Source organism: Odontesthes bonariensis, chromosome 18 (assembly GCF_027942865.1).
Source record: "Odontesthes bonariensis isolate fOdoBon6 chromosome 18, fOdoBon6.hap1, whole genome shotgun sequence".
Classification (NCBI taxonomy): domain Eukaryota; kingdom Metazoa; phylum Chordata; class Actinopteri; order Atheriniformes; family Atherinopsidae; genus Odontesthes; species Odontesthes bonariensis.
In genome coordinates, this window is record NC_134523.1 from 35,147,718 (window position 1) to 35,173,689 (window position 25,972).

The following is a 25,972-nucleotide window of genomic DNA, read 5'->3' on the forward strand; positions in this document are numbered from 1 at the left end:
AATCCCCACCCACCCCACCCCCCTCCCTCCTCTGCTACAAGTCACGCCCCCACCACCCCCCACATTCCCCAGGTCGTCCAGCAGGCAGCTGCTCGGCTCATTATGTGGCGTAGCGTTTGGTCCACTGTTTGGCTATCCTGTCATGTTCAGGTCTGTTTGTTGTGTACTGTGTGGCGATGCTTCCAACCAGAGGGTCAGCTGTCAAAACAACAACAAAACAAGACAGATGAGCGTTTCCTGTGCTGGTTCTGCTTAAATGCATGAATCAGAGCTGTGTGATACCGGTTTCCCATCAGAATTGTATTGTAGAAATGACAATGTCAGGTGAGACATTGCAGTTTGACATGACAGGAAAAGGGTCACTTTATTTCTTGCCAGTAATCATGACACATCTGACAGTCTTTGATACAAGTATTTTTTATGTCAGCGAGTAAACCCAGGCTCTGTGTGCTACAGGGCTCTCATGCTTCTGTCTGTCTGCTGATTGGTTGACTGTGCTCATGGTGTCCAGAGACAATGTAACCTAAAAATGTAACCTGGGCGTTAAAAATGATTATTGTTGCCTAAACTAAAACAAACTTTCTGAGTTATGTTTCTGTTAGTGTGGTCAGTCTTTAAGGTTATTATTAGGAGCAAAAGTCTGTACATTCAGATAAAATTAACTAAAAAAAATAAATTAAAAAAAATCTTCTGTGATCTATAATCACAGAAGAGTGAAGTACCAGTACAGTACAATAACATCCAGTCAGTAAAAGACCTGATGTGAGAAAAATCTCCAAACACAGCATGTTTGATGAGAAAATACTGTGACAAATAGGTTTGTACCATTTGTGTGGAATTGGCAGCTCTTACCAGGGTTGCAGTCAGTGAGCAGGGAGCAGATGGACAGGAGGACCTTGGAGATGGTGAGGGCGGGACTCCAGTTGTCCTTCAGGATGTCCAGACAGATCACCCCCTGACTGTTGATGTTGCAGTGGTAGATCCTTGTACGAAACGTCACCTGCGCACACAAAGAGATATCAGGCCTATCACCCACAGCTTTGACACATTTATCTCCATGCAAGTCTTTCAGGATGCCTCTCCATTAACAACCACTCCAGGATAAGAGTCTATTACCTAAAACAAACAGGTGATTTATCATATTCTCCAAATCTATGAGACCTTGGAATTTTTGCGGCATTTTCTATCAGCTGCTTTCCACAGACTGATGGCGCCCTCTAGTGGAATACATTAAAACTACACCTGTGAAAAAGACGTAGAGATTTCTATGCAAACATCTTACAGAAGAGGCCTTGTTGACTAGCAATTACTGAAATTTTGTGTCACCTTAGGTGGTTTGAAGGGGTAGTCTGGTGTGAAAGCAATGTCCAGGAAAAACACACCACCCTCATACACAGAGCCTGGAGGGCCCAGGATGGTCGACCTCCACTCATAGATGTTGTCTCCTTTAGGTCCAGCGCTGTTGACACAAAGCATGAAATCTCAGTTAAACAGTTTACAGAACATTTAGTTATATCCCTCATACTTTTCAGTCATATCTAAAATCAACACCACTCCATTGATCCAAACAAAAAAAGAACACAGCTCTACTGTAGAGCTGTAATTGACTTTAGGCTGCTGCTCATGTGTGGTCTGGTTCCCAAATAATAACACCCACAATTCTGATCTGCCTTTCACCTCTAAAGTTTACTGTGTGTGTGTGTGTGTGTCATGCAGCAACTGTACCATGCATTTCCCTGTGGAAAGGTTTGAAAATAAGCCATTCTACAGTTGCATGCAACTGAGAAAATAAAATAACTAACCTGATATAGAATTTTTTAAATATACTTATTTTCATTAAAACCCCGGTAAATTAGGTTGTTGGGGGGGGGTCTTTAGCTTCAGTTCATTCATTAGGCAGAAACTTCCATCATCCCTGTATTTCACCCATCTGCTGAAAGATGAATGTGTCAGCATTTCAAATTAAACAACTGAATAAATTTTTATTTCAAATAAGAATTAACTAAATATGTTAACACCACAGAGTATAAAGTTATTTTTCTTAGTCATACCTGTCAAAGAATAACATAAAACTAATGACAAGTTCTACAATATTCATCAGGTCAGGAATTAAAATACATTTATGTCAGGTTTTTAAATGGCATTTTAAAGTTGTATTTTGAAAAAAAAAAAAGCCATCAGAAGTGAAATTAATTAATTTGATGTTTGGATTATTCAAAAGGCCCGTGGGGCGTAGGCCTGGGGGCCTGAGGGGTCAGCAGGCTTCTGGGCGAAACCGTCTGCTGAGGCACAAACAAGATTCAACCAGAAAAAGACTCAAAACCATCACAAAAAGGGACAAATGACCACAAAGATCTTCGGGCTGCAGGATCTGTGCCTGAGGTGTAGGAAGTTCAAGCAGCACATAAAAAAAAAAACAACGTAGAATTTCCTCCCGAAGGCTGTTGAATCTCCTCAGCTACTATATAAATTCAGAACTTTCTTAACAAGTATGAATGCGCTTGGTATGGTCCTTTTATTGAGGGAAATGAGCTCTTAAACTTGAGGACCCGCAGCTGCGTTTAAATGCCTCTGTATAATTCTAATGTGCTGCAGTCAGAAATCCCTCTAAACATCTATCACGCACCACATTATTGGTAGTTCATAGCAATAAAGAGCAATGGCCCATGTAAGTTATTCTGGTGACAGAGTAGGTAACGATAAAATGGCTTAATTTGCCCGCAGAGATGAAGCTGATGACTAAAGCTGCTTCACCAGAGCTCAGATTCAACACAGTGAGTGTGCAGCAGCTTCTCTCAGTTTAATGCAGAGATATTTTCTCATAACCGACTGCCTGACAAAGCACTGCAAAATACACTTCACCATTTTATGTTGAAACGATAAGTGCACGTTAATGGGATGAAAATCAAAGACTGTTTTTCCAATGGTACACAATGGAACACAGAACAAAATGCTGCAAACCATCTGAATATTTCAAGTAAATAAAATCCATTAATAAGTGCACAAATCCGATTTCTCGAGTGTTAGTAGCTCATTTATCAAGTGGCTCTACTCCGAGTAACAGCAGAAGAGTTAAATATCAGGCAATAATCTCACTTTGTGCAGCAGATGCTTCGCTGTCTGCTCTTTATCAGAGGAGGGAACAACCACAGTCGGGAGTCTGAGGCTCCTCGCAGACCAACCGATGGCAACAAGACAAACGCGATCAGTTCCACATCCACAGCAGGCTGCTGACAACATGCATCCAGGCGCTTTGCGGTGCCTTGTCATCACACTGGACTTTATTTCAACTATTCTCTCATGTTTTATAGACAGAGCAGTTAATCAAGAAAGTAGCGTGCGGATTGGTCAATACAATCATATGAATGCATTTATGTATGAGCTGGTGTTAGCTTGTAGCAGACAGCGTTATATAGATAAACATTTTGGCTGATTAGCAACACAACTTTCAGAGCAAAAATGCTGCACTATTAGTGACCATTTAGAGTATATACATGAGATATTAAGTGAATTTTACAGTTTTGTGTGCTTCCCCCCCCCCCCTCAAATTATTTCTCTGCAGCTCATGATTTTCATTGCTGCATAATGTGCAACTTATATTCCTCACTACCTTCATTATTTTGAGAGACAAGTTGTTGAAGTTGATCAGTTATTGAAAAAGTTGCCACTGAAGTTTTTGTCCATTATTAAATGGTTGAAGTTGGGAATCTTTGGGCACTTCACAATTCTTTTAGGATTCAGAGGGCTGCGATGCAATTATAAAACAATCATCAAGGCATCGTCATGCCATCAGAAAGTAGTTTGACAGATGTAAATCAATTCAGAATTGTCCATGTCCGCATCGTGGTGCATCTAGATTTTATTAAGTAGCCCTCACCACATGTATTCAGTCCTCTGCCCCTTTGTTTATTTTTAAACTAAAATAATCGTCATTCAGGTTCCATTAATAAACAACAACACTTGACCAATCATTGAAGCCATGTATGTATGAAGTTAGTAATTATTTTCTAACAAACTGATAATGCACAAAATTGTAAAAGAATGACTATTAGACTTTGCCTTTGCAGGGCCCAGATAGTTGCACACAGTTTAACTGTCTGTGTACAAAGTGCTGCACAAGATGGCTGTTTGAATATTTTCAGAAAGCAACTCCATCAATCAGCATCCAGGAACAAGAGAGCACCTTCCTGCTGGGTTATAAACCACATTTAATACATCCCATCTCATCATTAAAGAGAAGACACCTTCTGCAGAATCTTTTTTTTGTCCTCCGGCACGTTTCCTCTGTTTCTAACGGACCATCAGTCTGCTCAGAGCTTTACTACACATTAAATCGTGCTGTGCTTCATCTTATTCAGCTCCCTGCAGTTCAGTTCAGGCAGGCAGCAGTGACCTGCAATGTGGCTGCTAATACACAGGTTACTGGTCACACCGCAAGACCTCAGTCAGGACCAGCAGCTGTGCCAAAACAAATACTATATCATTTTCAACTGTCTTTTGCCCGACAACAAGGGGCGTCTCACACTCACAGCTGCACCACAGAGTCAGCCTGAGCTTCCTCTCCACGTGCCCCCCCCCAAACAGATACAAAGGCCACCCAGTGCTTTGTGTGAGGCAGTAATAGGCAATGCACACCACTGGTGTCATTCACATGAATATCAGGGGCCATTTATTCCATAACCTCTGTGTACACATGCTCTGCAAGAAGAGTGCTGACATTTCAGCTCCGTTTTCTTTTGGCTTTCAGCCTTTCAAGCCGGCACAGAGCGGTGTAGCCAAAACCTGCAGCACAGCACAATAGAACATGTTCCTTTAGCCGACTGCATTTATCTGCAGAAGCCACACTGAAGTGTTGAAAACTGAAGCAGCACTTTGTTCCCCAGCACTACAAAATTAAACATAGCCATGTCTCCCCAGCTCACGTCATATCAGGACATGAAATATTTTTTAACAAAGGACTTAAAACCCAGGACTGAAACACTTTTGGCAAAGGAGGTAGTAACAGAAGCAAAACAGGCTGTGTCTGAGGGCAAGCCAGTGTCACGGAATGCACCGCTCCAACCAACAACGCTGCTGCCACTCAGCCAATTCTATGATACCAGCTGAAGTGTGGAAATCACAGCAATACTGGGTCAAGTTGCCTGCTTTCTGAGCTGTGTGAGGAAGAATGGCAGGATAAGGACAATATCTTTTTTGCTCCAATAAAGCACCAATATATGAAACCGATGTGTGAAAAAAAGGGCAACTGTGACCACCTCTGCCTGCCCCTCAAGCCTGTCTGTCTCCACCAGTCAGGTGAAGCAGCTGCTGGAGATGGTGAACTGGAAGAAGACTTCATGTCCAGACGGTGTCAGCCCCACAATCCTGAGGGCCTGCACATAACAGCTATATATGGTTTCCCTGATATCCCACCACAGTAAAGACCTAGAGAGCCCTTTATTCGTTCACCCGAGTGAGCAAGGAAACACCTTTCAGGACTGAATATAGTTTGCTTATCATCCTGGGGTTGGAGTTGAAGATATCATCTGTCTGCTTCAGCGAGCCCACAGTTATCTAGACAAAGCAGGCAGCACTGCGTGGATCATGTTCTTTGATTTCTCCAATACATTTATTATAACTCAGAGGTGGATGCCTCCACAACAGCATGGATTATTGACTGCGCCACAAACAAACCACAGTTTGAGAGACTAGAGGGCTGTGTCTGGGAAGGTGGTCAGCAGCCAGAGCATGTGAACGGAGCGGAGCGCAGCGCAATTCCCGCTCAGGAGGATGTTCGCTCATTCGCTCCCCGCTCAAAGTTGCGCTAGGACGCTCCGCTCAAAACTCGCTCCGCGCTCACCTTAATTTTCCTGCTGCTAAGGCGAAATCGCTCCACGCTCGCTCAAATTTTCAGGAGAAGGAATTTTCTGACATTTTTACTTCATGTAATTATGACAGGGCCCTGGGACACACGGCGTTTGATTTAATGATGTGACCGGTGTATTGTCTTATTTAACTGGCTGTTAAATTATCGCCACTTTGACGTACAAAAATTTATGTTTAGAAAATGTTGGGTGCCAGGTAGAAAACTACCACGTCAGGACGAAGCCCACCAGATTACTCAGCTTAAATATGCATCACACGACACAGCAAAGAGAGAGCCCAGGCTGGGCTAGGCAGGAGGAGGGAGAGGCGTGTGTGTGGCCGCGAGAGCATCAGCAGAAACGGAAGCAAAGCAGAGGAAACGAGGGTCACGGTTAGAACTAGCACCTGAGCAGTCAGCTTAAAGGGGAACTCCGGGGCATTTGAAGCGCAATCCCATTGCTAGAGGTTGTCAAATACTGACAGTAGGACACAGACCGGTGCAAATCGGCGCTCCCTGTGCGGCGATTGCGCTGTTTGCGCAGCCTGTCATGCTAGCCAAATACGTGGTGGCTAAGGGGCAAGTGCTAAACCTTCCACGTAAAACAACAACTTGCACACTGCAGAAACATCACACCACTTTATAAACCATCCGACAATAAAGTCACAAGCCTTACTATCAAAACCATATGCATGGTTCTCACATTACTGGCATGGGGACGTTAGAAAACAACTTTATAAACAGCATGTCACTTACCGGTTGTTTGTATGCTCGCGCATGTGAAAGCCCAAAAGAGTCAATGGACGATACTCCCAAATACAAAACAATTATCTTCTCTAGAAAAACTGCGTTCAAGTATTTAAAACATTACAACAATACATGCCCAGTAATATTGTTGTAATGTTTTAAATACTTGAACGCAGTTTTTCTAGAGAAGATAATTGTTTTGTATTTGGGAGTATCGTCCATTGACTCTTTTGGGCTTTCACATGCGCGACCATACCGACAACCGGTAAGTGACATGCTGTTTATAAAGTTGTTTTGTAACGTCCCCATGCCAGTAATGTGAGAACCATGCATATGGTTTTGATGGTAAGGCTTGTGACTTTATTGTCGGATGGTTTATAAAGTGGTGTGACGTTTCTGCAGTGTGCAAGTTGTTGTTTTACGTGGAAGGTTTAGCACTTGCCCCTTAGCCACCACGTATTTGGCTAGCATGACAGGCTGCGCAAACAGCGCAATCGCCGCATTTGCACCGGTCTGTGTCCTACTGTCAGTATTTGACAACCTCTACCAATGGGATTGCGCTTCAAATGCCCCGGAGTTCCCCTTTAATTCAGACAATCAGAAAGGGGAATATGTCTTCACGGTACCTGACCTGTTCCGAGCGTTCCCGTGTCCCAAAACTCCAGACGAAATACACAATCCACGCTCGATAGCGTTTGTAGACTACATTAAATCAAAAATGTTATTATACAAATTTAACAATCCGACATTTTTAATTGACATTGTGAGCGCATCGGAGCGAACTGGAGCGGAGCGAAATCCTCGCTCCGGCTTTTGAATTGAAAACCGCTCTCCGCTCTGACCATATTTCACCGCTCCGCTCCACCGTCCGCTCCACGCTCCGCTCTGTTCACATGCTCTGTCAGCAGCATAGCAGCTCTGTACACTTCAGACTTCCAGGTCAAACCAAGAGTCCTTGCCGTCGCCAGAAACACTCAGATGACTCCAGTTGTTGGCCGGATCGGTAATGGACAAGAGGCCGAGTAGAGGAAACTGGTCGACCACTTTGTGGCATGATATGGGAACAAGCTAGCCTAGCAAGCTAGACCCTTACAGCAAAAAGCTGTACAGGGGTCCAGTGAAGCTGGATAGCAGTGTGGGCGGGATAAACGGTTGTCTGTTAAGTTGCCTCTGCACTCAACGCCACGCAATAGGATGGCGCAACAACCAATCAGAGCGATGAAGAAGGATTAAGTAGTCAGCGCGACGGAAAGTACATCGTGGTGTGTAGTCTAATGTCGTCTCGCAAAGAAAACTGTATATTTCAATTTTCTAGAGTCGCTGCCAAAGCCAAATCGAAAGACTGTTCGCTGGGCGCAGCCATTGTTTACCTCTCTCTGGAACTACACACTGAAACGTCGCACCTCTGTCGCACTAGGTAGCCCGGCCTCCGACCCCGCTCCTCACGATTTGATTGGCCTGATTAAGTTTCGATTTTCAGCCTCACAAAACGACCACAACTGACTAGACTCACCCGGGAGCAAATTCAATTTGCGGTCGCTAGGGGCGTCTAGATTTCTAGGCTAGGAACAAGCACCTCATCATGAATGTTCACAAGACAAAAGGAGGTGATTGTGGATTTTAGGAGGACCAGGAATAAGCTAAAAAATATTTTCATCGTGATAGAAAAGCGTGGAACACCTGGGTGTTCACCTGGACAACAGGCTGAACTGGAAATGCAACACAGAGGCCATCTATAAGAAAGGACAAAGTAGATTCTTCTTCTTGAGGAAACTTAGGTCATGTGATGTCTGCAGTAAGATGATGCATATCTTTTTATGTCTGTGGTGGAAAGCGCAGTTCTCTCCGTAGCCGTCTGTTGGGGAAGCAGTATTAGAGCCAGAGACTGAACAAACTGTTAAAGAATAATGGTTCTGTACTGGTGGACACTCTGGAGCCAACAGAGTGGATTGTGGAAAGAACAATGCTGCACAAGTACCGTAGCTAAACATAATGGACAACACTGCACACTCACTGAGTGTCATCAGTCAGAGGTTGTGTTCGAAACCGCATACTACATACTTGCAAACTGCATACTTCCATTCTGCATACTCATCGATCAGACAGTATGCAGAGCGTTTAGCCACAATGCATTTCCCTCCTGCCCGAGCCAAAATCAGCCGGCCTGAAGCCAATTTTGTTTAAGCTCTAAGCTCTAGCAACATTTGAAACATTTTCAGGCGAGAAAGTAGTGGTTTAGATCCCCAACGTGTTGAAAATCTGACAAAATACCAGCTATTTACAATTTTGTTCCGACGAATTCGGCGCTACTAAAGCTAGCCAGTGAGCAACGCACTTCCGTTTATTTTCACAAAATAAAATACCCATTGCCTTTTATCATAGGGAAAGCCATTACGATACAATTGGTGCTTTTGTTTTGAAAACAGGAAGTGAACCTACCCTCGTTGTAGCTAGCTTGAAACTGCCGTTTTTACAAGAAATGACGATCGGCGGCGGTTGCATCTTGGGTAGTTTGAGTGTGAGTAGCAACCTCATGATGCATACCCAACATTTCGGCGAATCTAGTATGCATCCGGGAACTTCTCGCTTACTCAAACTCGCATACTAACTCAAAGAGTTAGTAGGAGTATTATGCGGTTTCGAACACAGCCAGAGTCTTCTTCAGTTTCACTGCAATAAGGAGGCCATTCCTGACCACAGCAATAGCCTTATGACAAACTCTTTGTTTTTCTTATCAATTTAACATGTATACTGCAACAATATAATTTCCCATTAGGAATTAAATGGTAAATGGGATGCAATTATCGGGTACTTTTCTAACCATTATCATTCAAGTGCTTTTACACAACAAGCAACATTCATCAATTTACACACACATTCATGCAATACCTTTTGGTCCATACAGATTCTATCCAATAGAGTGTTTTTTTTGTTCTTCCATTGTACACGCTTAGAACACACTGATGAGTGCAATGAAGGCAAAGTGGGGTTCAAGGTCTTGCCTGAGGACACTTCAACATGTGAAGCACAGTATTGAACCACTGACCTTCCAAATGGCAGAAAACTGCTATACCCCCCCTGAGCCACAGCTGTCCCTAAATTAATATGGCATTGTTATAACCACTCTTCCTAGATTCAAATTTAGAAATTGGAACTTTTTCCAACAGTTGAATGCTTACAGGGGATGCCACATGTTAAATGTTGATTGCATTCTGTAGCCATTCTTCCAAATTTAGTTGTCAAATCACTGAATCACTCATCACCACCACCACCACCACACACCCACCTACCACCTTTGTTAAAGATCAGCAATAAAAAACTACTTTTTTTCCTTCCACCAACATACTAACCTTACCACAAAACAAAGATCATTTGTAACACCAAGGAATCAATTCAGAATCGCACAACCGGAGACTAATTTACAACAGTAGAAGGTTTGAAATGAAGTAATGTAACTAAATATCTTACTACTTGCTCAGACTACCAAATTGTTACTACTGCACAAGGAAACAGAATATTGCTCCGTCTGTAGAAAGCACATTTTGTTATCACTCCTGACCCATTTTTTATTTATTTAATTTTTAATCCTGGTTCTGTCTCTGTCATGTATTTTACCATTAGGCATGTGATGTGCCTATATCATTTGTTTAGCACAGATCTTAATATGTCAGCAGCACACAATGTGCTTCATTTTCACTCCCCACTCTCTGCTTGTAATAACATTGTGAAAACAGAGACTCACTGTAATAAGCAGCCTAACCCTGACAATATAATAGAACAGTGCCACACTCCTGCTCCCTGCCATCCTACCAATCTTATACAACAGCAATCAGCCTGTAAATGTTCTTTGCTGAATATATCACAGAACTGCTATAGAGGGTATGCACCTACGTCGCTGTTCTAGGTAGACACGTCTTGAGTGCTTAAATTGACAGCCGATATTCCACAGTGTAGAAAAACGTTGCTGTTGATACTCGCAGGTTTGGGAGCACAACAAATCAATCGAGTAATCAAATCATGAATCCTGTTGTCTAGATCTGCTTCATTTCAACCCTGGAAATATTTAAAGAAGCTAAGCCTAAAAGGTCTGGATGAAGAGGGATTCATCTGAGAAATTAAGAGGATGAAATCCCAAATTGATATTTTGGTTTCATACAGTATGATTTGTAGAAACATGTATTTTATTCAAACTTTTATAATGAAAATTGTGAACATGGATGAAACTACAGAAGAGAATCCACTGTGCAGCCAGTTATATACAACTAGAGTTGTGGCTGATGAGACTGATGAGTCTTTGCAGGTGACGTAAAAATGCTACCGCAAAGTAGTAGCATTGCTGCAGTTACATTTAGCCTTCATTCATTGTTCATACAACGTGTAATTTTAAAAAAAAAAAAAAAAAAAAAAAAAAAACCAACAATGATATAAACAATAGAGGGCTATATCGCACAGCACTAATCCTGATATTATTTAGTAATTTATATTAAAAAGACTGAAATTAAAAACATATATTCTCCAACTTTAACCAAAGTTTCGGACTGAAACAGTCAGTTCATTTAGTTAATTTCAAATGAGACTATTCTCCCCTTGTGAAATATTTATGATTCATTTAACATGAAAGCTACCAGAGACTGCTGCTCTTCTCATTACTCAACTTAAGCTGTGCCTGCACACACAGACCCCCGTTATTTGTCTTGCTCAGAGAAAAAGTAGGTTATAGATGGTTACTGTGGACAGAAAGACTCATGACAGCAAATTCTAATCGGAATATCTTAACCGTGTTGCAGTCACTTCAAATCTTGGGGGAATAAAAGCAGCTCTGTTCTGACAGCTGTGTGCTAATTAACCAAAACATTGAAACAAATTGCAAACTTAGCGTCCCTGTGACTCACTGTGTGGAGTTTCAGTAGAGAGCAAATAGTGCCCTTATTCACCGTTTGTATTAAAATGGTGCTTTTCATACAGCATAAATCTGTAAGAAACACTTGTTACTGCACTGTGAGGTACAGCGCACTGCTTTTAGAGACGTCAAAAATCTATTTAATTCTACCTATACCTTCCAAACAGAATGGCCAAGCAGAACGAAGGGGCACCCTATACAACATCTATTGATTTTTGTGCAGTGCAAAGTAGCATTTAAACCAGGGGTGTCCACATCCGGTCCTCGAGGGCCCCGGTCCCCGAGGACTGCTGTCCTGCAGGTTTTAGATGTTGCCCTGCTTCAGATCAAGGCAGCATTAGCAGGCTTGTGCAGAACTTGCCAATCTTGTGAAGTGATCCATTTCATCTGAATCATGTGTGTTGAAGCAGGGCAACGTCTAAAGCCTGCAGGACAGCGGCCCTCCAGGACCGGCTTTGGACATCCCCGATTTAAACGATTCACTTGAATGCTATATAAAAAGGTATTTTTAAAGCATAAAAAACAAAAAAAAACAACAACATTTAGACGTGATTCATGTGAAAATTTAGCACAACGTTGTTGAGTACAAGAAAAGTGATTAATGTCTGAATGTAATCGCTTTCATCAGTGTTTCATATCTCATGAGGGCTTGAGAGCGATCACCTGGTGAGTTTAAGCCCAAGATTGATATTTTCTCTCAAAGTTTCAGAGCATTCCCAATTAAATGTTATTTGAAAATACTGTTTTACTATATTTTCCCTAAGATGGACCAAAGTGACTGCAAAACCAAGTTCTGGTATGTTAAAGCATGATAAAGGTCTAAAGGGCCAGAAATCAAGATCTCCTTATCAGGCTTCAAGTTTGTCTGAGGTGCCAATTGGACCACTTCTGGTTTTCAAATACACGGTTATGTCACAAAGTCAGGGTATGTCAGAGAAACTCCAACTTTAAAAGATTAAAATGAAAAACGTCACTAAAATAATAATTAGATCTACTGGTAACTTTTATTTAAAAATTCTTTGGATGGTAACCTTTTTTCTTCCCTGGACAAGAATGGTAAAACAAACGATGAGTAAGAAGGTTTAAGATTAAATGAAAACAATTAACTGGCAGAGCACCAAGTGAGCACATATTCCATTTTACCTGTAACTGCTACCAGATTACACAGCCCTTTGAAGGCAACTTCCTGGAAAATTATCAGGAATTTACAGACCTGTAAAACAAAGTGTTGCTCTAAGCTTTTATTCTAAAAAAATGTACGTTTCACAGGTGGGATATTGTTGACAAAATGTTTTCCACATTGAGCTGCCAAAGTACTCAAGACCACATTTGTAGCTGTTCTCACTACAGCAAGTGTTCCCAGGACATTAGAACATGATGACACGCACAGACCTACGCACGCACGAGGAGAAAACAGCCGCAGCGTCGCTGTCGCGGCTGCTAAACCTCTCCCTTCCCGTGCAGCTGAACCAAAGCCTGGCACTCGGAAGGGAAACTTCCCTCCTTCAAACTTCCATCTGTGCAGCAGCTAAAAAACGCTGCTGTGCTTTCAGGGCTCTCTGAGGTAACAGCAGCATACAGACCAGCCACTTCCTCTCCAGAGAGGAGACTTTTTATAGCTGTGAAGAAGCTGTTGAGAAATCCTCAGTTGTATCAAACATGCAAACCAATAACACTTCAGATGTGTGTGTGCGTGTGTGTGTGTGTGTGGACAGATTACAGCTGGCATCAGCCACCCAGAGGAAATATCTCCAGCTTGGAAGCCTTGAACCAGCTGTTTCTATAGCTGAACCAGAGCCCACAGACACACAGAAGGTATTCAAAAATATTATTTCCATATAGTACTAACAATGAATATTAATCTTCATGAGACTATCTGTCAAAACATATTCCACACTAATAGCCCCACTGTGGACAGCATCAAAATTTCCTTAGCAGTCATGAGGCCTGAGGCTGGAATGTGTGGAATCTGACACCCACAAGCAACATCTCAAGAGGAAATGTAGTGAATGAGAATGCCAGTAGGCAGAGAGCAAGGTGGAAGACAGAAAAAAAAGGAGAGCATCAGAGAGGAAAAGAGAATAAAACGAGAGCAACACACAATGAGCGGGACCAACCTGCACCATTCAAAGCCTAATGAGCAGAGTCTGTGCTAAATGAGGCAGAAATCACCAAAAGCCATTAAAACTCTGCTTTTCTGCATTTGATGCAAAAAGGAAGGTGTTTTCTAGACAGTGGAACTACACTAAATGAAGAAATAAGGTAATCTGTTGGACAGATAAATTTGTCACACGATGATGCAGGTCTCCTTTAGCTTGTTTGGATGGATGGCTCCCGAATTTTTGTATCACTAAATAAACACAGAGCAACCCCAGAAAATGCAGCTTTCACGGCATCTTCTAGGAGAACTAAAGTATGGTTCATCAGAGTAAAGATGACTTTGTGACAAATTAGAATCTGTTCCAAAACATACGGCGCAGATGTTCCAACTCCGCTGTTTGCTCATCTTGATCTTTCATCATTTGTGTTCCCGACAAGCTCGGAAACACTTCTTCTGCAGACTTCCCTAACAAAAGGCTTAACACTTAGAACTGCAGTGTTGTAACCAATAAATTCCATGTAAATACAAACAATGTCCTCATTTATCTGTGTGCCATTCATTGATTAATACAAACATTAAAAAAGTTCAACTATATGGTCAATAAAAAAGTAAATAGCTGGACACTGACATTTTTATTTAGGCTATGTACACACGTAGCCGGGTATTTTTAAAACCAAATGTTTCCCCCCCTCCGTTTTTAAAATAATTTGTATCCACATTACCTCGTTTTCGAAAAAAAACACCTTCCACACATAACCGAACATCTGCGTTTTCACCTGTCTTGACAACCCAAATGCATTTGCTGTTTTGCGCAATCTGCCCTCGTCAGCTAAATAATAAAGTGTGCACGCAACTTTTTTGAGCACACTGACAGGTGATCACATGACTGCCCCTCGATATGAGGACGTAATAATTCCGACAGCGACAGGAGAGAGGAGTACGACTTGGGCGTGTAAAATCAAGGCAGTAAACAGCGCCTGCACAATAATAACCACCACAGTTCTCAAGACATCCATGCTTCTTCAGTAAACAAAGGTCGCACTTTAGACTTTAAAGCAGATTTGTTGTTGTTTTGGCGCATATTGTGACGTTCGATCGAAAACGCAAAACTCCGGTTATCTCTGTCTACACGCAGCTGCATAAACGGAGTTTTCAAAAATCTTCACTTTGCCCGGAGTTTTTAAAAACATTCGTGTACGATGCGTTTTTATGCGTTTTCATGTGGATGACAGGTCCAAACGTAGAAAAATATATTCGTTTTAGCAGATACCCGGCTACGTGTGGATGGGACCTTAATCTCGAATAAATATGACCCTTTTTTCGTGGACTAATACACATTCAGTGCTGGGGTGAGTCTCGGCAGTAGCAGGAGAATACGTGCGTTACTGAATCAAAAACTAAAAGCGTGTTCCTGGTAATGAAGGAACACGTTCTCCACTGCAGCGGCGTGATACAGTGGACCTCTGTGGAACAGAGCAACAACACATCAGGCTTTGATATGCACATATATGCTTGTTACAGGGTCTTTGTGGGATCTCTCTATTGAAATAATGCAATATTTAGCCCAAAACGTTTTCTTGAAAAGTCCTTGTGAGTGAATTCAAATTTGTGGGATTCAGTATTTTGGTTCCCACAACTTCTTGTCAGACCCTACCAGTTTTCATACAGCTTTTCCTTTTCTCTGGTCCCAATTTTAAATTTTTTTTTTTAAACAATTGCACAGACACAGCACCGTTTAGAAAAAAAATAAACAAATCTCCATCCATATAAAAATGCTAGATTGCTGTGTGCGTGCAATTCTTTTTTGGACAGTAGATTTCCTAACCGTTTCCTGCCTTCAAAGTATGTGTGAAGCAGCTCGGTCAAATGCAACAGTGATGTCCTGATATACGAAGATTCTTTCATCATTGTTCAAGGAAAACAAGCTCGCTCTCAAAGACTGATGGCGTCTCCATCTGTAAAATCCCCTTTTTTCCCAGTCCACACATAAAAGTCAGTCAAAATCTTCACCCTCGAAGACGATTTCCCACAACGCTCTGTTTCAGTGCTCGCTTGTGGACGATGGGTACAAACATCGCTTATAAAACGATGGGTTTTATAAGCACAGAAAAATCTGTGCTTATAAAAAAATACTCGTGTTCATGTGTACACAGCTTTAGTGTTTCTGACAGATTTGTTGACTTTGCTCGTCTCATCAGCTCTCAAGCTTAACTTGGGAGGCATAATCATCATTGATGAGGCTCAGACGCACATCATCTCTGAGCATTTATTTCGCCCTCCGCAATAAACAGGACTTTATAAACGGACAACAGGGCGAAACGCATTCTAAACAAAGGGCCTTATTTTTTGACTTGGACCTGACTGACTTTAAATTAAACCTGGACTTGTCGAGGTTCAGTGCAATCCAGGACACCGCTGTGGTTCTGAAGGTGCAGATGCAGTGCAGGTTTTGCCAAAGGTGAGATTTTGACTCGAACACAATACACAGAGAGAGGAGTGTAGAGGGAAACAGCTCCTGGTGAAGCCTCAAGCACCCCTGAAGACTACGTGCCTCTTCTAAACGCTTGTTTTGGCTCTCAGGTACCTAACTGGTAGTTTTTGAGCTCGCCTGTCAGGCCGAGACATCATAACCGGCAATCCAGACATGCACATTAGTGCCAATAATCAACAACAGGCCTGTCATTACTTCCAAGCGAAGTGCCTAAACTCCCAAGACTTGTTGGAAAGACCAAATCTCGCTGGCTTGAAAGTTGTTTCATAGATTGCGTTTCCAACATGGCAATTTTCTCACATAATTCAGCTACCCTTCAGAGATTACTGCGGCTCATTAGGAAACACAAACGACTAACAACAAATAGTGACTTAAGACGGATGTCTCTAGTAATACCCTGCGAGAACATAGTCTCTCTCTCTCTGCTGTCACCCTGCTAAGTGGCAGACAGAAGCAGCAGAATGTGTTCCCAGTGTTGTCCTTCTGCATTAGAAGGCTGTGGACTGTGCGAGAAAACAATCTAGATAACGTGTTGCTTCAAGCCGTTTCACTGAATGAGCATCATACCTGTTAAAAAATTAAAAATTAAAAAATACGGCCACCCTCCCTGAGTCTGGTTCTGAAAGAGGTTTCTTCCTGTTAAAAGGGAGTCGTTTCTCTCCACAGTCGCCTCGTGCATGCTCAGGACGGGAGAATGAATCGAAGAGAAGTTTCGGTGCAATCTGTTGGTTTTCTTAGCTAGGCTTTTAAATTGGTTTTGTATGAATGGGATTCATTTGGAATTTCATTAATTGGATTATGATTTCATGACAATGAATTGGAATCTAATTGGCTTGAATCTTTAAGTGCTTTGAGATGACATTTGTTGTAATTTGGCGCTATATAAATAAATAAAATTGAATTGAATTAATAGTCAATATGCCAATTTTGTCATCTGATATCAGAAACAGAAAAATATATGAATGAGAACAACTTCGACAGTGTTAGGATACAATCTCTGTCAGCACAAAGCGTTAAAGAGAAGCAAACCGATGTAAGGAGCTTTCATAAAGCTGAATACAAATCAACTAATCTGACTAGATTAGTTTGAGCAACAGAAACTAACAGACTGATCCAAACTCCTGAATCCTCAAGATCCACATTCAAAGCCTCCAAGGTCAAGATTTCTGAAACAGTGATATAAGGTGCCTTGAAAGTTTAAAAATGACATCAAATTTGGTCTAAAATGGCCACGAGCTGCTAGCCAAGACCAACAACATCACTTCAATGCTATTAAAGCATGTAAAAAAAGTTACTGGGAGTGGCATGTCAGACTGAACAAAACCATCTATAAGCGGAGCCCTGACCCTGAGCGTACACAGAAGCTACACATCATCCAATCCAGCAAAATCAATGCATGTGGACAAATCCAACACCAGTGTTCTTGTGAGCAGGGAGTTCTCATAACTGCTTTCAATTCACACATGATTAATCATTCACCCAGCTGATAGAGGGTTTTAAAACAAGTACAGACACAATGCTTGAATTCTGCTATCAGTGAAAACAAAAGAAAAACATGCTGCCTTCTTTTTTCAAACTGATTAAGTGCCTTTGTTTTCTGTCATAATCCAAAATGTTAACAAGAACCAAACATTAAAACATCAAATGTTGCGGTTTATTCTGGCAGCTGTGCAGAAACGGAAAGATTTTGGTACACACGTCAAGGCTTACATGATTAAAAGGAGCAAGTGAACTTGATCAGAACTCTGACCAGACAGCTACACACTGAGGCCAAACAACCGGATTCCACCGACGCGTGAAAAGAGCAGGCGGAGGTGTGCTTTTCTTCATGTGAACAGAAAGCTGTCCATTTATCTGGATAACCTACTGGAAAAGTCAAAAGATCAGCAAACACAAAGCTTATCTGACTTCTGCCTTTTACAGGAGACAATTTAGTGCCTCATTACCCTGCTGTGTGATGGTTTTTAAATGCCTAAATGTGGGAGACTGGCAAACAGACGTGGGCTTTTCAGACGTCTACATTAGTCCTCACTGAAGAAAATACTGCTGCTGAGACACGTTAATGATACTCCATGAATGAAACGACCCCCTTACCTGCAGTTTGGAGGAGGGTCCAGTGTAATATCAGCCAATTCTTTCTGAATTCTGAAAAAAGCAAACAAGATAATCAGACGCTGGACATTTAAATTCAACTCCCAGCAGAGGCCTGTTGGGGAGCTGCCCCCCGACTTCGGCCATCAACATTCACCTTTTAGCGCTGGTGGACAGAAGTTTGGAGGTCTTGCTCATGCTGACTTTGCTTTCTCGTTTCTTTGGGGGGTTTGCCTCCAGCTGCTGCTGATGGGTTGATGACGAAGAGGAGGAAGAGCTTGTGCTGGCACGAGAATCTTCATCCGACATACCGAGCCTTGGCGACAAACATGAACTTTAGGTTCAAACCAGGGTTGCCAACTCTCACGCATCTGCCTTGACACTCACTCTTTCAGACTTAGTGTCACACTCTCACACTTAACAAAGAAATCTCACGCTAGATCATTTTTGTCTTTCTGTGTTGATTTTTTTCACTCTCGTTCTATAATTTCCGAATGCTTAAACTCATGATTGGACCACAGCAGAGTGTCTAATCCCTGTCTGATTGCCGATTCGCTGGAAACGGCTTGTCATTACGTTAGTCGGTACGTCAGTATATTAAGTTATTTTTAAGAGGGACCGTGTACATTGTCATTTTGTACATTTTCTGTTCAATTCTGAATTGATCTATGACTATGGCATGAAACTCCATTAAAAATCTACATATACCATCTCACCTTTGCCTTGAAATTTGTTGAACCAGCCTAGACTAGTTTCTCTCTGTTAAACAACATTGTCTTTTGAAGGGCAGCTGAGGATGTAGGCTATGAATGAGATGTGGATTTAGGATTTGCCATGTCTAACTAGTCACCCTAAAATCGACTAGAATGGAAGAAATTGCATTTAAGAAATGCTAAATTTTCTAGAGGAAGGCCCCACACTCTGCACTATTGCATATTCATAAAATGTGTACATGCATCTACATCATATCTACTGTGGAACAACTTCTGAGATGTGTCGCGAACCGACCTGCTGAAATCTCACTCCAAGGTTTTTGGAAAAGTTGGCAACCCTGGTTCAAACTCTGATTAAAAAGGTTCGACATTTACATGTAGAACCTTGCTTAAGATTAAGATCCAATTTATTTGTCATGCATACATACGAAATTTGTCCTCGGCTTTTAACCCATCCAGGTTGGCACCTGTTGACACATACACATGCACAGGGTTACACACTCAGAGACAGATGCCAACCTGGAGCGGTGGGCAGCTATGAAGCGCCCAGGGAGCATGGGGGGTACAGTGCCTTGCTTAAGGGCACCTCAGTCGTGACAAGGAGTTGGACTGACACCCCTCCAGCTATCAGTTCCACCAATCTTTTTTGAGTGCCAACCTTCCGGTTATTGAACGACCGACTCTAACCACTGAGCCACTGAACTTTAGGTTCAAACTCTGATTAAAAAGGTCCAACATTTACATGTAGAACCTTGCTTCAGGGCTAAGGTATATAAAAAAAAAAAAAGGCAACTGCAAAAAGTCAGACGGCACTCCTAAACTCTGCAAGCATCAAATACAGTAGGGACAAGTCAAAGAGTCACAACAACTGTCTTTTTCACGCGAAAAATGTGCGCAGACAGCGTTGAGCTCTGGAGCCCAAATCTCCCTGAAAGGTAAAAACTGTGTCGTGATGCGCCGACTTTAAGGAAATTCCACTACAATCCCAATGAGCGACAACACGAGGAAATACTGCTGCCAATACGCCTGATAAATGTAAATATTAAGAATTGTAAACGGAATTTGGGACACCGTTTCTACAAACGTACAAGCGCGTGCATTGAAGGGGAGCAACTATGGATCCCTGCAGCCACGCACTCCATAAACGTCTCCGTCGTTTTAACTACGAGGCCTGGACCAAACGTTTACCGACTTAACTAGTTCCACCAGTTTAAGTCCTCAGTGTGTGGGGTGATATAAAAGCATTTTGTAGTCGTCCCCCCCTCCTTTCACAACGCAGAATTGTGAGCCCAGCTAACGTTTGTGCCCGGGCGTTATTTTTAGCAATGTCGGGCTGCGACAAAGGAAATCATTTGGTTAAAATAGTTCGACTTGCAGGCCTCCTTTCTGTCCGACACCACGGAGTGATACACGGCCAAACATCAGACCTCTGCTGTCGACTGAGTCGAATAAGTCGTGGAAAAGCAGAAACACATCGACGGGGCGATGTCGCAGTCGACAGGGAACCCCTGACACTACACCTCAACAAATTTCAGCCGAATTAAACTTTCACCTAAGGGAAGTCAGCAAGGTCGCATAGCTCTGCCAAACTGTTTACACCGCCTCCTAACCCTCACTACGATATTAAAACCGATCACAACACGCCGGCCACTTAGACGTTTTCTATCGTTTAAAAGCAATGCGCGTCGACATGCAGCTGATCTGAATGTAGACAGTCACAGGATGGACCGACTTCTAATTTCATCCATGGCCTCAAGACAGACTCATCAGTTGTCCTAACATCCTCAAGAGCACACAATTACACAAAATCTTACATCATTTCCTCGCCGTAATATACATTTTTCGAAATGGATACCTTTCTTTGTGTATAAGCACAGACTATGCGTGTGTGCCTCCGCCGCCTGGACGCACTGCTGTAAAAGAACTTCAATGAGCACAACTGAAACTTCCGGTCAATTATTTATAAATAAAAGCACAGAAAAATGTGTGCAGTTCCACCGATATATTAGATTAGACTTTTTATCTGTCTCGACCCCAAGAGCAGTAGGGATATACATATATTTATATATGTGTGTGTGCACGTGTGTATGTATATGTAAAATTATATATTTGTATTATATGTCATAGCCTACATGTACACCGGCTTCCTCCCACTGTCCAAAAAAACATGCATGCTAGGTTAATTGGTTTCTCTAAAATTGTCCTTAAGAATGATTGTGAGCGTGTGTGGTTGTTTGTCTCGTTTGTCTCCAGGGGCGATTTTAGGATCTGGTCTTTAGGGGTGCCCAGCCCCCAGTGCTCACAGAGGCACATTATTTCTCAATAATTGAGGCAAACTAGTACATTTATCAATTTTGGAGCCGTATTAGTTTTGCTTTGAGTAGTGTTTTCCCCTACAACATTCAATTTTGACCTCTTCATTTCAAAAGACTGTGGTCAGTGTTGTGCCAGTTCACAGCTTTTCTGAACTAGTTCAAGTTCAGTTCATACATGCTCAAAGTTCACAATTTTAATTCTGAACTAGTTCAAAGTTCAGTTCATTTTACTTTTTTCGTGAGATATTCAAATAAATACTTTTTTTCACACTACGAGCTAGAAATCACTATATGTTCTTTGAAACTGCTCATTGTAGACATTTGCTCATGACACTGCAATTGTGGGTTTCTTACCAGGTGATGAAACTTGCAGCAGTACAGACAAGGTAGACCAGTTGGCAGTGTCATTTGCATTTGGGGTTGGCAGGGGGTCTTTTTTCCCTTTCCTCCCTTATGACCCTCGAGGGCGTGCATATATGCATTCACACTGGATGGATGTTTTAACTCAATGTGCCGTTTCAAATTCGAGAAGGACGTTGTTGATGTCCTAACTTGTTTTTGCTGCGCAGGTGGACATATCTTACACAGAAAGGTAAGATTTTTGCCGTCGGGGTCTTGGTTTGCAAGAGTGTAAAATTGTTTTAAATGTTCAGAAGGAGAATCGGTGTCTGTCTCCGTGCCATCACTTCCACTAGCCATTTTTTTTTTAATTGCAGCGCTTTCACTCACTCTCGTCATTGCTCTCTCTCTCTCTCTCTCTCTCTCTCTCTCTCTCTCTCTCACTCTCTCTCTCGCTCCTCCAGCCCTCCGCGCGCAATTCATCACGGGTAACGTCGTTCGGAAGCCAGTATGTTATTCAACTATTCTCAGCCGGACACTACGTTGCCCGCAATGCACTGCGCACCCAATGTCAAAACCATTTCTGTCTGGTGATACATGATTTAAGCGGCACCAGCGAGAATACAGGAGGGAGGAATTTCTCTTGTTGCGTTTCAAAAGAGAAAACAGATGTCACTCAGTTTTCAATGGAAAACAAATTCCAACGTTCATTTACAGTGATGTCTGCCGTTCATGACACATAATGTGAACTCATTCACGTTCAAGTTCTTTATTAAAAAACGTGTTGCGTTCAGTTCAACGTTCGCGAAAAAATGAGCGTGTTCAATGAACGCGTTCTTTTGAACTCGTTCACGCACAACACTGACTGTGGCTTGACAGGGATAACAGAGAGCCTGAGACAAATATTGAAGATAACTCAACATTTATTTTGGGAGTAAAGAGTTAAAACAAAAACAAATGCTAGAAAATAAATAAAATGGTCACTAAAATAATGCATCCTTGAGCAAAAAAAAAAGTGTTTTTGCATAATAAAATATTTTAAAAATGTGCTGAGCCAGGGGGTGCCGAGCTATCTTTTTAGTGGTGCCTTGGCACCTAGCCCTAGCCTCGCCCCTGTGTCATAGCCTACATGTACTCCGGCTTCCTCCCACTGTCCAAAAACATGCATGTTAGGTTAATTGGTTTCTCTAAAATTGTCCTTAAGAGTGAGTGTGAGCGTGTGTGTGGTTGTCTCGTTTGTCTCTGTGTGGCCCTGTGATGGACTGGAGACCTGTCCAGGGTGTGCCCCGCCTCTCGCCAGATGACTGCTGGGATAGGCTCCAGGCCCCCCGCGACCCGACCGACAGATTCAGTGGGTATAGAAAATGGATAGATGGATGGATGTCATACATGTGCAAATCTTGAGGAAATATGCTAAAAATTAAATATGTGTCAAAGTCAGTAAAGTTACATGAATGTGTGTGTGCGTGTATATATATATATATATATATATATATATATATATACACAAGTTCACTGCAAGTGTAATAAAATATTAATATTTTAATTATAAATAGCTTAACAATCAAAATGTTGTAACTTCTAAGCATTTGTCTGATTTTTTTTTGTTAGAATTTACATTGCGTCGTGTCAGTCTGTTTGTTCTGACAAACATGTTGAAAACACCACAGGTTGCGTTCAGCGGAGGAATTTTAAGGGCGTCCGCAGCGAGCTTCTGTGCTGTCATTTCGTGCTTTTATTTTGTATAAATAAGCAGTCCAGTTTCCGGTCCCACCGTTAACGAAAGGAACTTGACGCTGGCGCTGGATGGAAGCGTGCCTGCTCTCGCCGGAAGTGTTGGTCCAGCAGCAGAAAGGCGACATCGTGATATGGTTTCAGTTATTATTTATTTCACACCACATCAATGTGAACGCGGCTTCTACTGAGATGCGTTGTGAAAAAAAACATGATTTGGCATTACAGAAAGAAGCTAAATGTTGTCAGTGTACCTTGACATTAGCCAGATGTAAGCAGCTAAATATGATTATTTTAGAAACCCAAGAACTTACTCAGAACTTTAAAATACAGAAAAACAAACAAAGAAAAAAAAACCTAAAAGTATGGTTAATAACCTTCTTTTGGTCGCTCTGTTACATTTAGCTGTAGCAGGTGTTATACCAGCTGGTGAAAAGTGCTTAGCTTCTCTTACTTTATCAAAGAAGCCATATTTGACCTATAGCCTACTACGAATATATAATTTAATAACACTGGGATGGGAAATCGTTTCTTTTTTTCAAATGTGTGTGTTTTAAAAAAATATATAATACAGTGGCTCAGTGAAAACAATAGTTGTTTGTCTTTTTATCTGTTAAATAAAGGTTCAAATATAGATACAAAATACAGATTTAACTATTTGCATTGTTTATACTTACAAAAAGTTTTTCTTCGAGTTTTTTTTTTAGCAATTTGAAGTGACAACAAAAAACACAACTGCTGAATGTGCCGGCTGGGAAGTAATAAAAGCAGGCTACCTGTGGCTGTTAGGCTGAGTTACTACTCAGAACTAAAAACAGAGCAACACAGAGCTGAGTTGCAGTTTTAAAAGACCATTATACCGTTTGATAAATGCCTACACAAGTGTCATTTACTGCAGCTTAAACAAACATTAAACAAAGTGGCTAATGTGAAAGGCAGACAGTTATGAAGAGGCACTTTTATTGAATTTCCACGGCTAATTCTCCTGGCGGTGAGAGCGGCAGGCTGCTCCACAGAGGCGTGTCAGAGGAATGAGGGTCAGATTTGTTGTATCTTCATTTCTTCAGCCATGAGAATGAATTTGTGATGTCACTGAGGACATGTCTCTCATGTCTCCTCCCATGGCTAACGTGTTTTAATATGTGATCACTCAACCACACAATGTTTCTCTAAAGGCCAGAGCCGTAGCCCAACTACCAGGGCTCACAATTGGTTCTTTTTTTTTCTGGGTGGATTAAACATACTTACATAAGTAACCTATAAACTTCCTTTTAGCACGTTTTATACTCTTCATTGTGAATGAAACTTTTAAGTCAACAACATCAGTAAACCATTAAAACGTACATAGGTCCATTCTCTGAATTAACAAAGGGTGAACATTGTGCTTGTTGTTTGGCACGATAATCTGGCATATTTTCAGCAGTAAAACAACACGTGTGTCCAATCAGTGCCTCCACTCCAACACATTATCCCTGCATAATGTCCTTTATTATGCACACTAGCCGCTTATAAATTCACAGACAAACTTTGACCTTTTCACTCCTATTGATTAGCTTCCTCTCACTGCAAATGTTACATTATTATCCATGCACGAGTGGCTTCTCCTTTTCTGCCAGACTCTTCCTGCCGCAGCCTGTGAAGGAGGAAGGGAGGTGGAAAGGACTCCCCCTCCCCCCTCTTGATGTGTCAACCATAATTAACTCTGCCACTGTTGCTCCACTTTGCTGATTTTGCAAGGCAGTAAGGGACTGAAACCACAGCAAAGCTGCGTCTCCTGCTCAGAACACGGCAGGCGCAGCGCCTGTGAAGAGGGCCATCGACAAGTGTTAGTTAGTTTAGTGGTTTGTTCTGTTTTCAACACGCATGCTTTGGCAGCAGTCACCGGTGCACCACACTGTGCACCTACTTGCTGAACAATCAGATCATTCTTTTTTTTTTTCAGAACAACAAAAGCAATGAAAAAGGCACTTTGGGAAATAGGAATCATTACTCAGAGAGGGAACTGACAACACAGAAGCAAATAGATTTTTAAATAGTTTTTTTGTCACTTACAGAACTTGCAATACTTGCCAACATTTCCACCCATATTGTATGTTCACACCCACACGAACAGGACGATACATTTAGTCAGAAATTGATCTGTGCATTGAAATATTGACACATATCTTCATTATATAGACATTTCCTTGACATGAGAGAATAATTGAATTAAACTGAACTGAATTGAATAATACTTCATTAATCCCAGAGGGGATATTTTTATTGTTGCAGTATGATAAATGACTGGAGGAGAAATCTACAATAAAATAAATTATACACATGAAATAACTGAATAAATAAATAGGAAGAATAACAATAAGTGTTCATTGTTTATGGTTTTTGTTGTGGGAAGGGATGTCCTCCTGTACTGGTCCTTATTGCAGTAGAGCTGAAGAAGCCTTTGACTTAACACACTCTGTTGTTGGTGTTTAATCACGATGTTATATAAAGGGTATCCTCCAACACAAAGGGAGTGAGGTCTGTGTGGTTGGGGGCTGGCGAGGATCATTTTCATCTGAAAATGTTAAAGAACATGTTCAGCTGACTGTCCAGGTTCTCATCAGTCTGATCTCTATTCTCCTTAAACAGATAATACAAATATACGGTATATGGGAAACACAGAAGAATCCCATTCTCCCATCTGAACTCTGACAGTCTTG

The 25,972-nt window shown here is 41.7% G+C and overlaps 2 protein-coding genes across 5 annotated transcripts in view; both read right to left on the reverse strand.

Moving 5' to 3' along the window:
* rpl15 (ribosomal protein L15) overlaps positions 1–25,972 on the reverse strand; it is a 106,241-nt gene that overhangs the window by 11,174 nt on the left and 69,095 nt on the right. The gene's annotated exons all lie outside the window — the stretch shown is intronic.
* Positions 28–20,817, reverse strand: LOC142367081 (ubiquitin-conjugating enzyme E2 E1). 4 transcript variants are annotated; one of them, XM_075448991.1, is made up of 7 exons: positions 20,741–20,816; positions 19,314–19,352; positions 18,330–18,488; positions 18,176–18,226; positions 1,327–1,459; positions 853–1,000; positions 28–198 (listed from the first exon to the last, which is right to left on the reverse strand). In XM_075448991.1, the coding sequence occupies exons 3-7, from the start codon at positions 18,479–18,481 to the stop codon at positions 101–103; spliced, it is 582 nt and encodes a 193-aa protein (XP_075305106.1). In that variant the 5' UTR covers positions 18,482–18,488; positions 19,314–19,352; positions 20,741–20,816; the 3' UTR covers positions 28–100. The 4 variants fall into 4 exon arrangements, with proteins under 4 accessions (XP_075305106.1, XP_075305104.1, XP_075305105.1 ...); XM_075448989.1 differs by having other exon boundaries at positions 19,310–19,352; positions 20,741–20,810; XM_075448990.1 differs by lacking the exon at positions 19,314–19,352 and having other exon boundaries at positions 20,741–20,817.

Excerpts from the sequence above, each read along its gene's own strand:
- LOC142367081 (XM_075448988.1), bottom strand. Across the intron at positions 1,460-18,175 it reads GACCCTCCTCCAAACTGCAG|CGCTGGACCTAAAGGAGACA; the intron begins GTAAGGGGGTCG and ends TTGTGTCAACAG. Across the intron at positions 199-852 it reads GCTCACTGACTGCAACCCTG|CTGACCCTCTGGTTGGAAGC; the intron begins GTAAGAGCTGCC and ends TTGTTTTGACAG.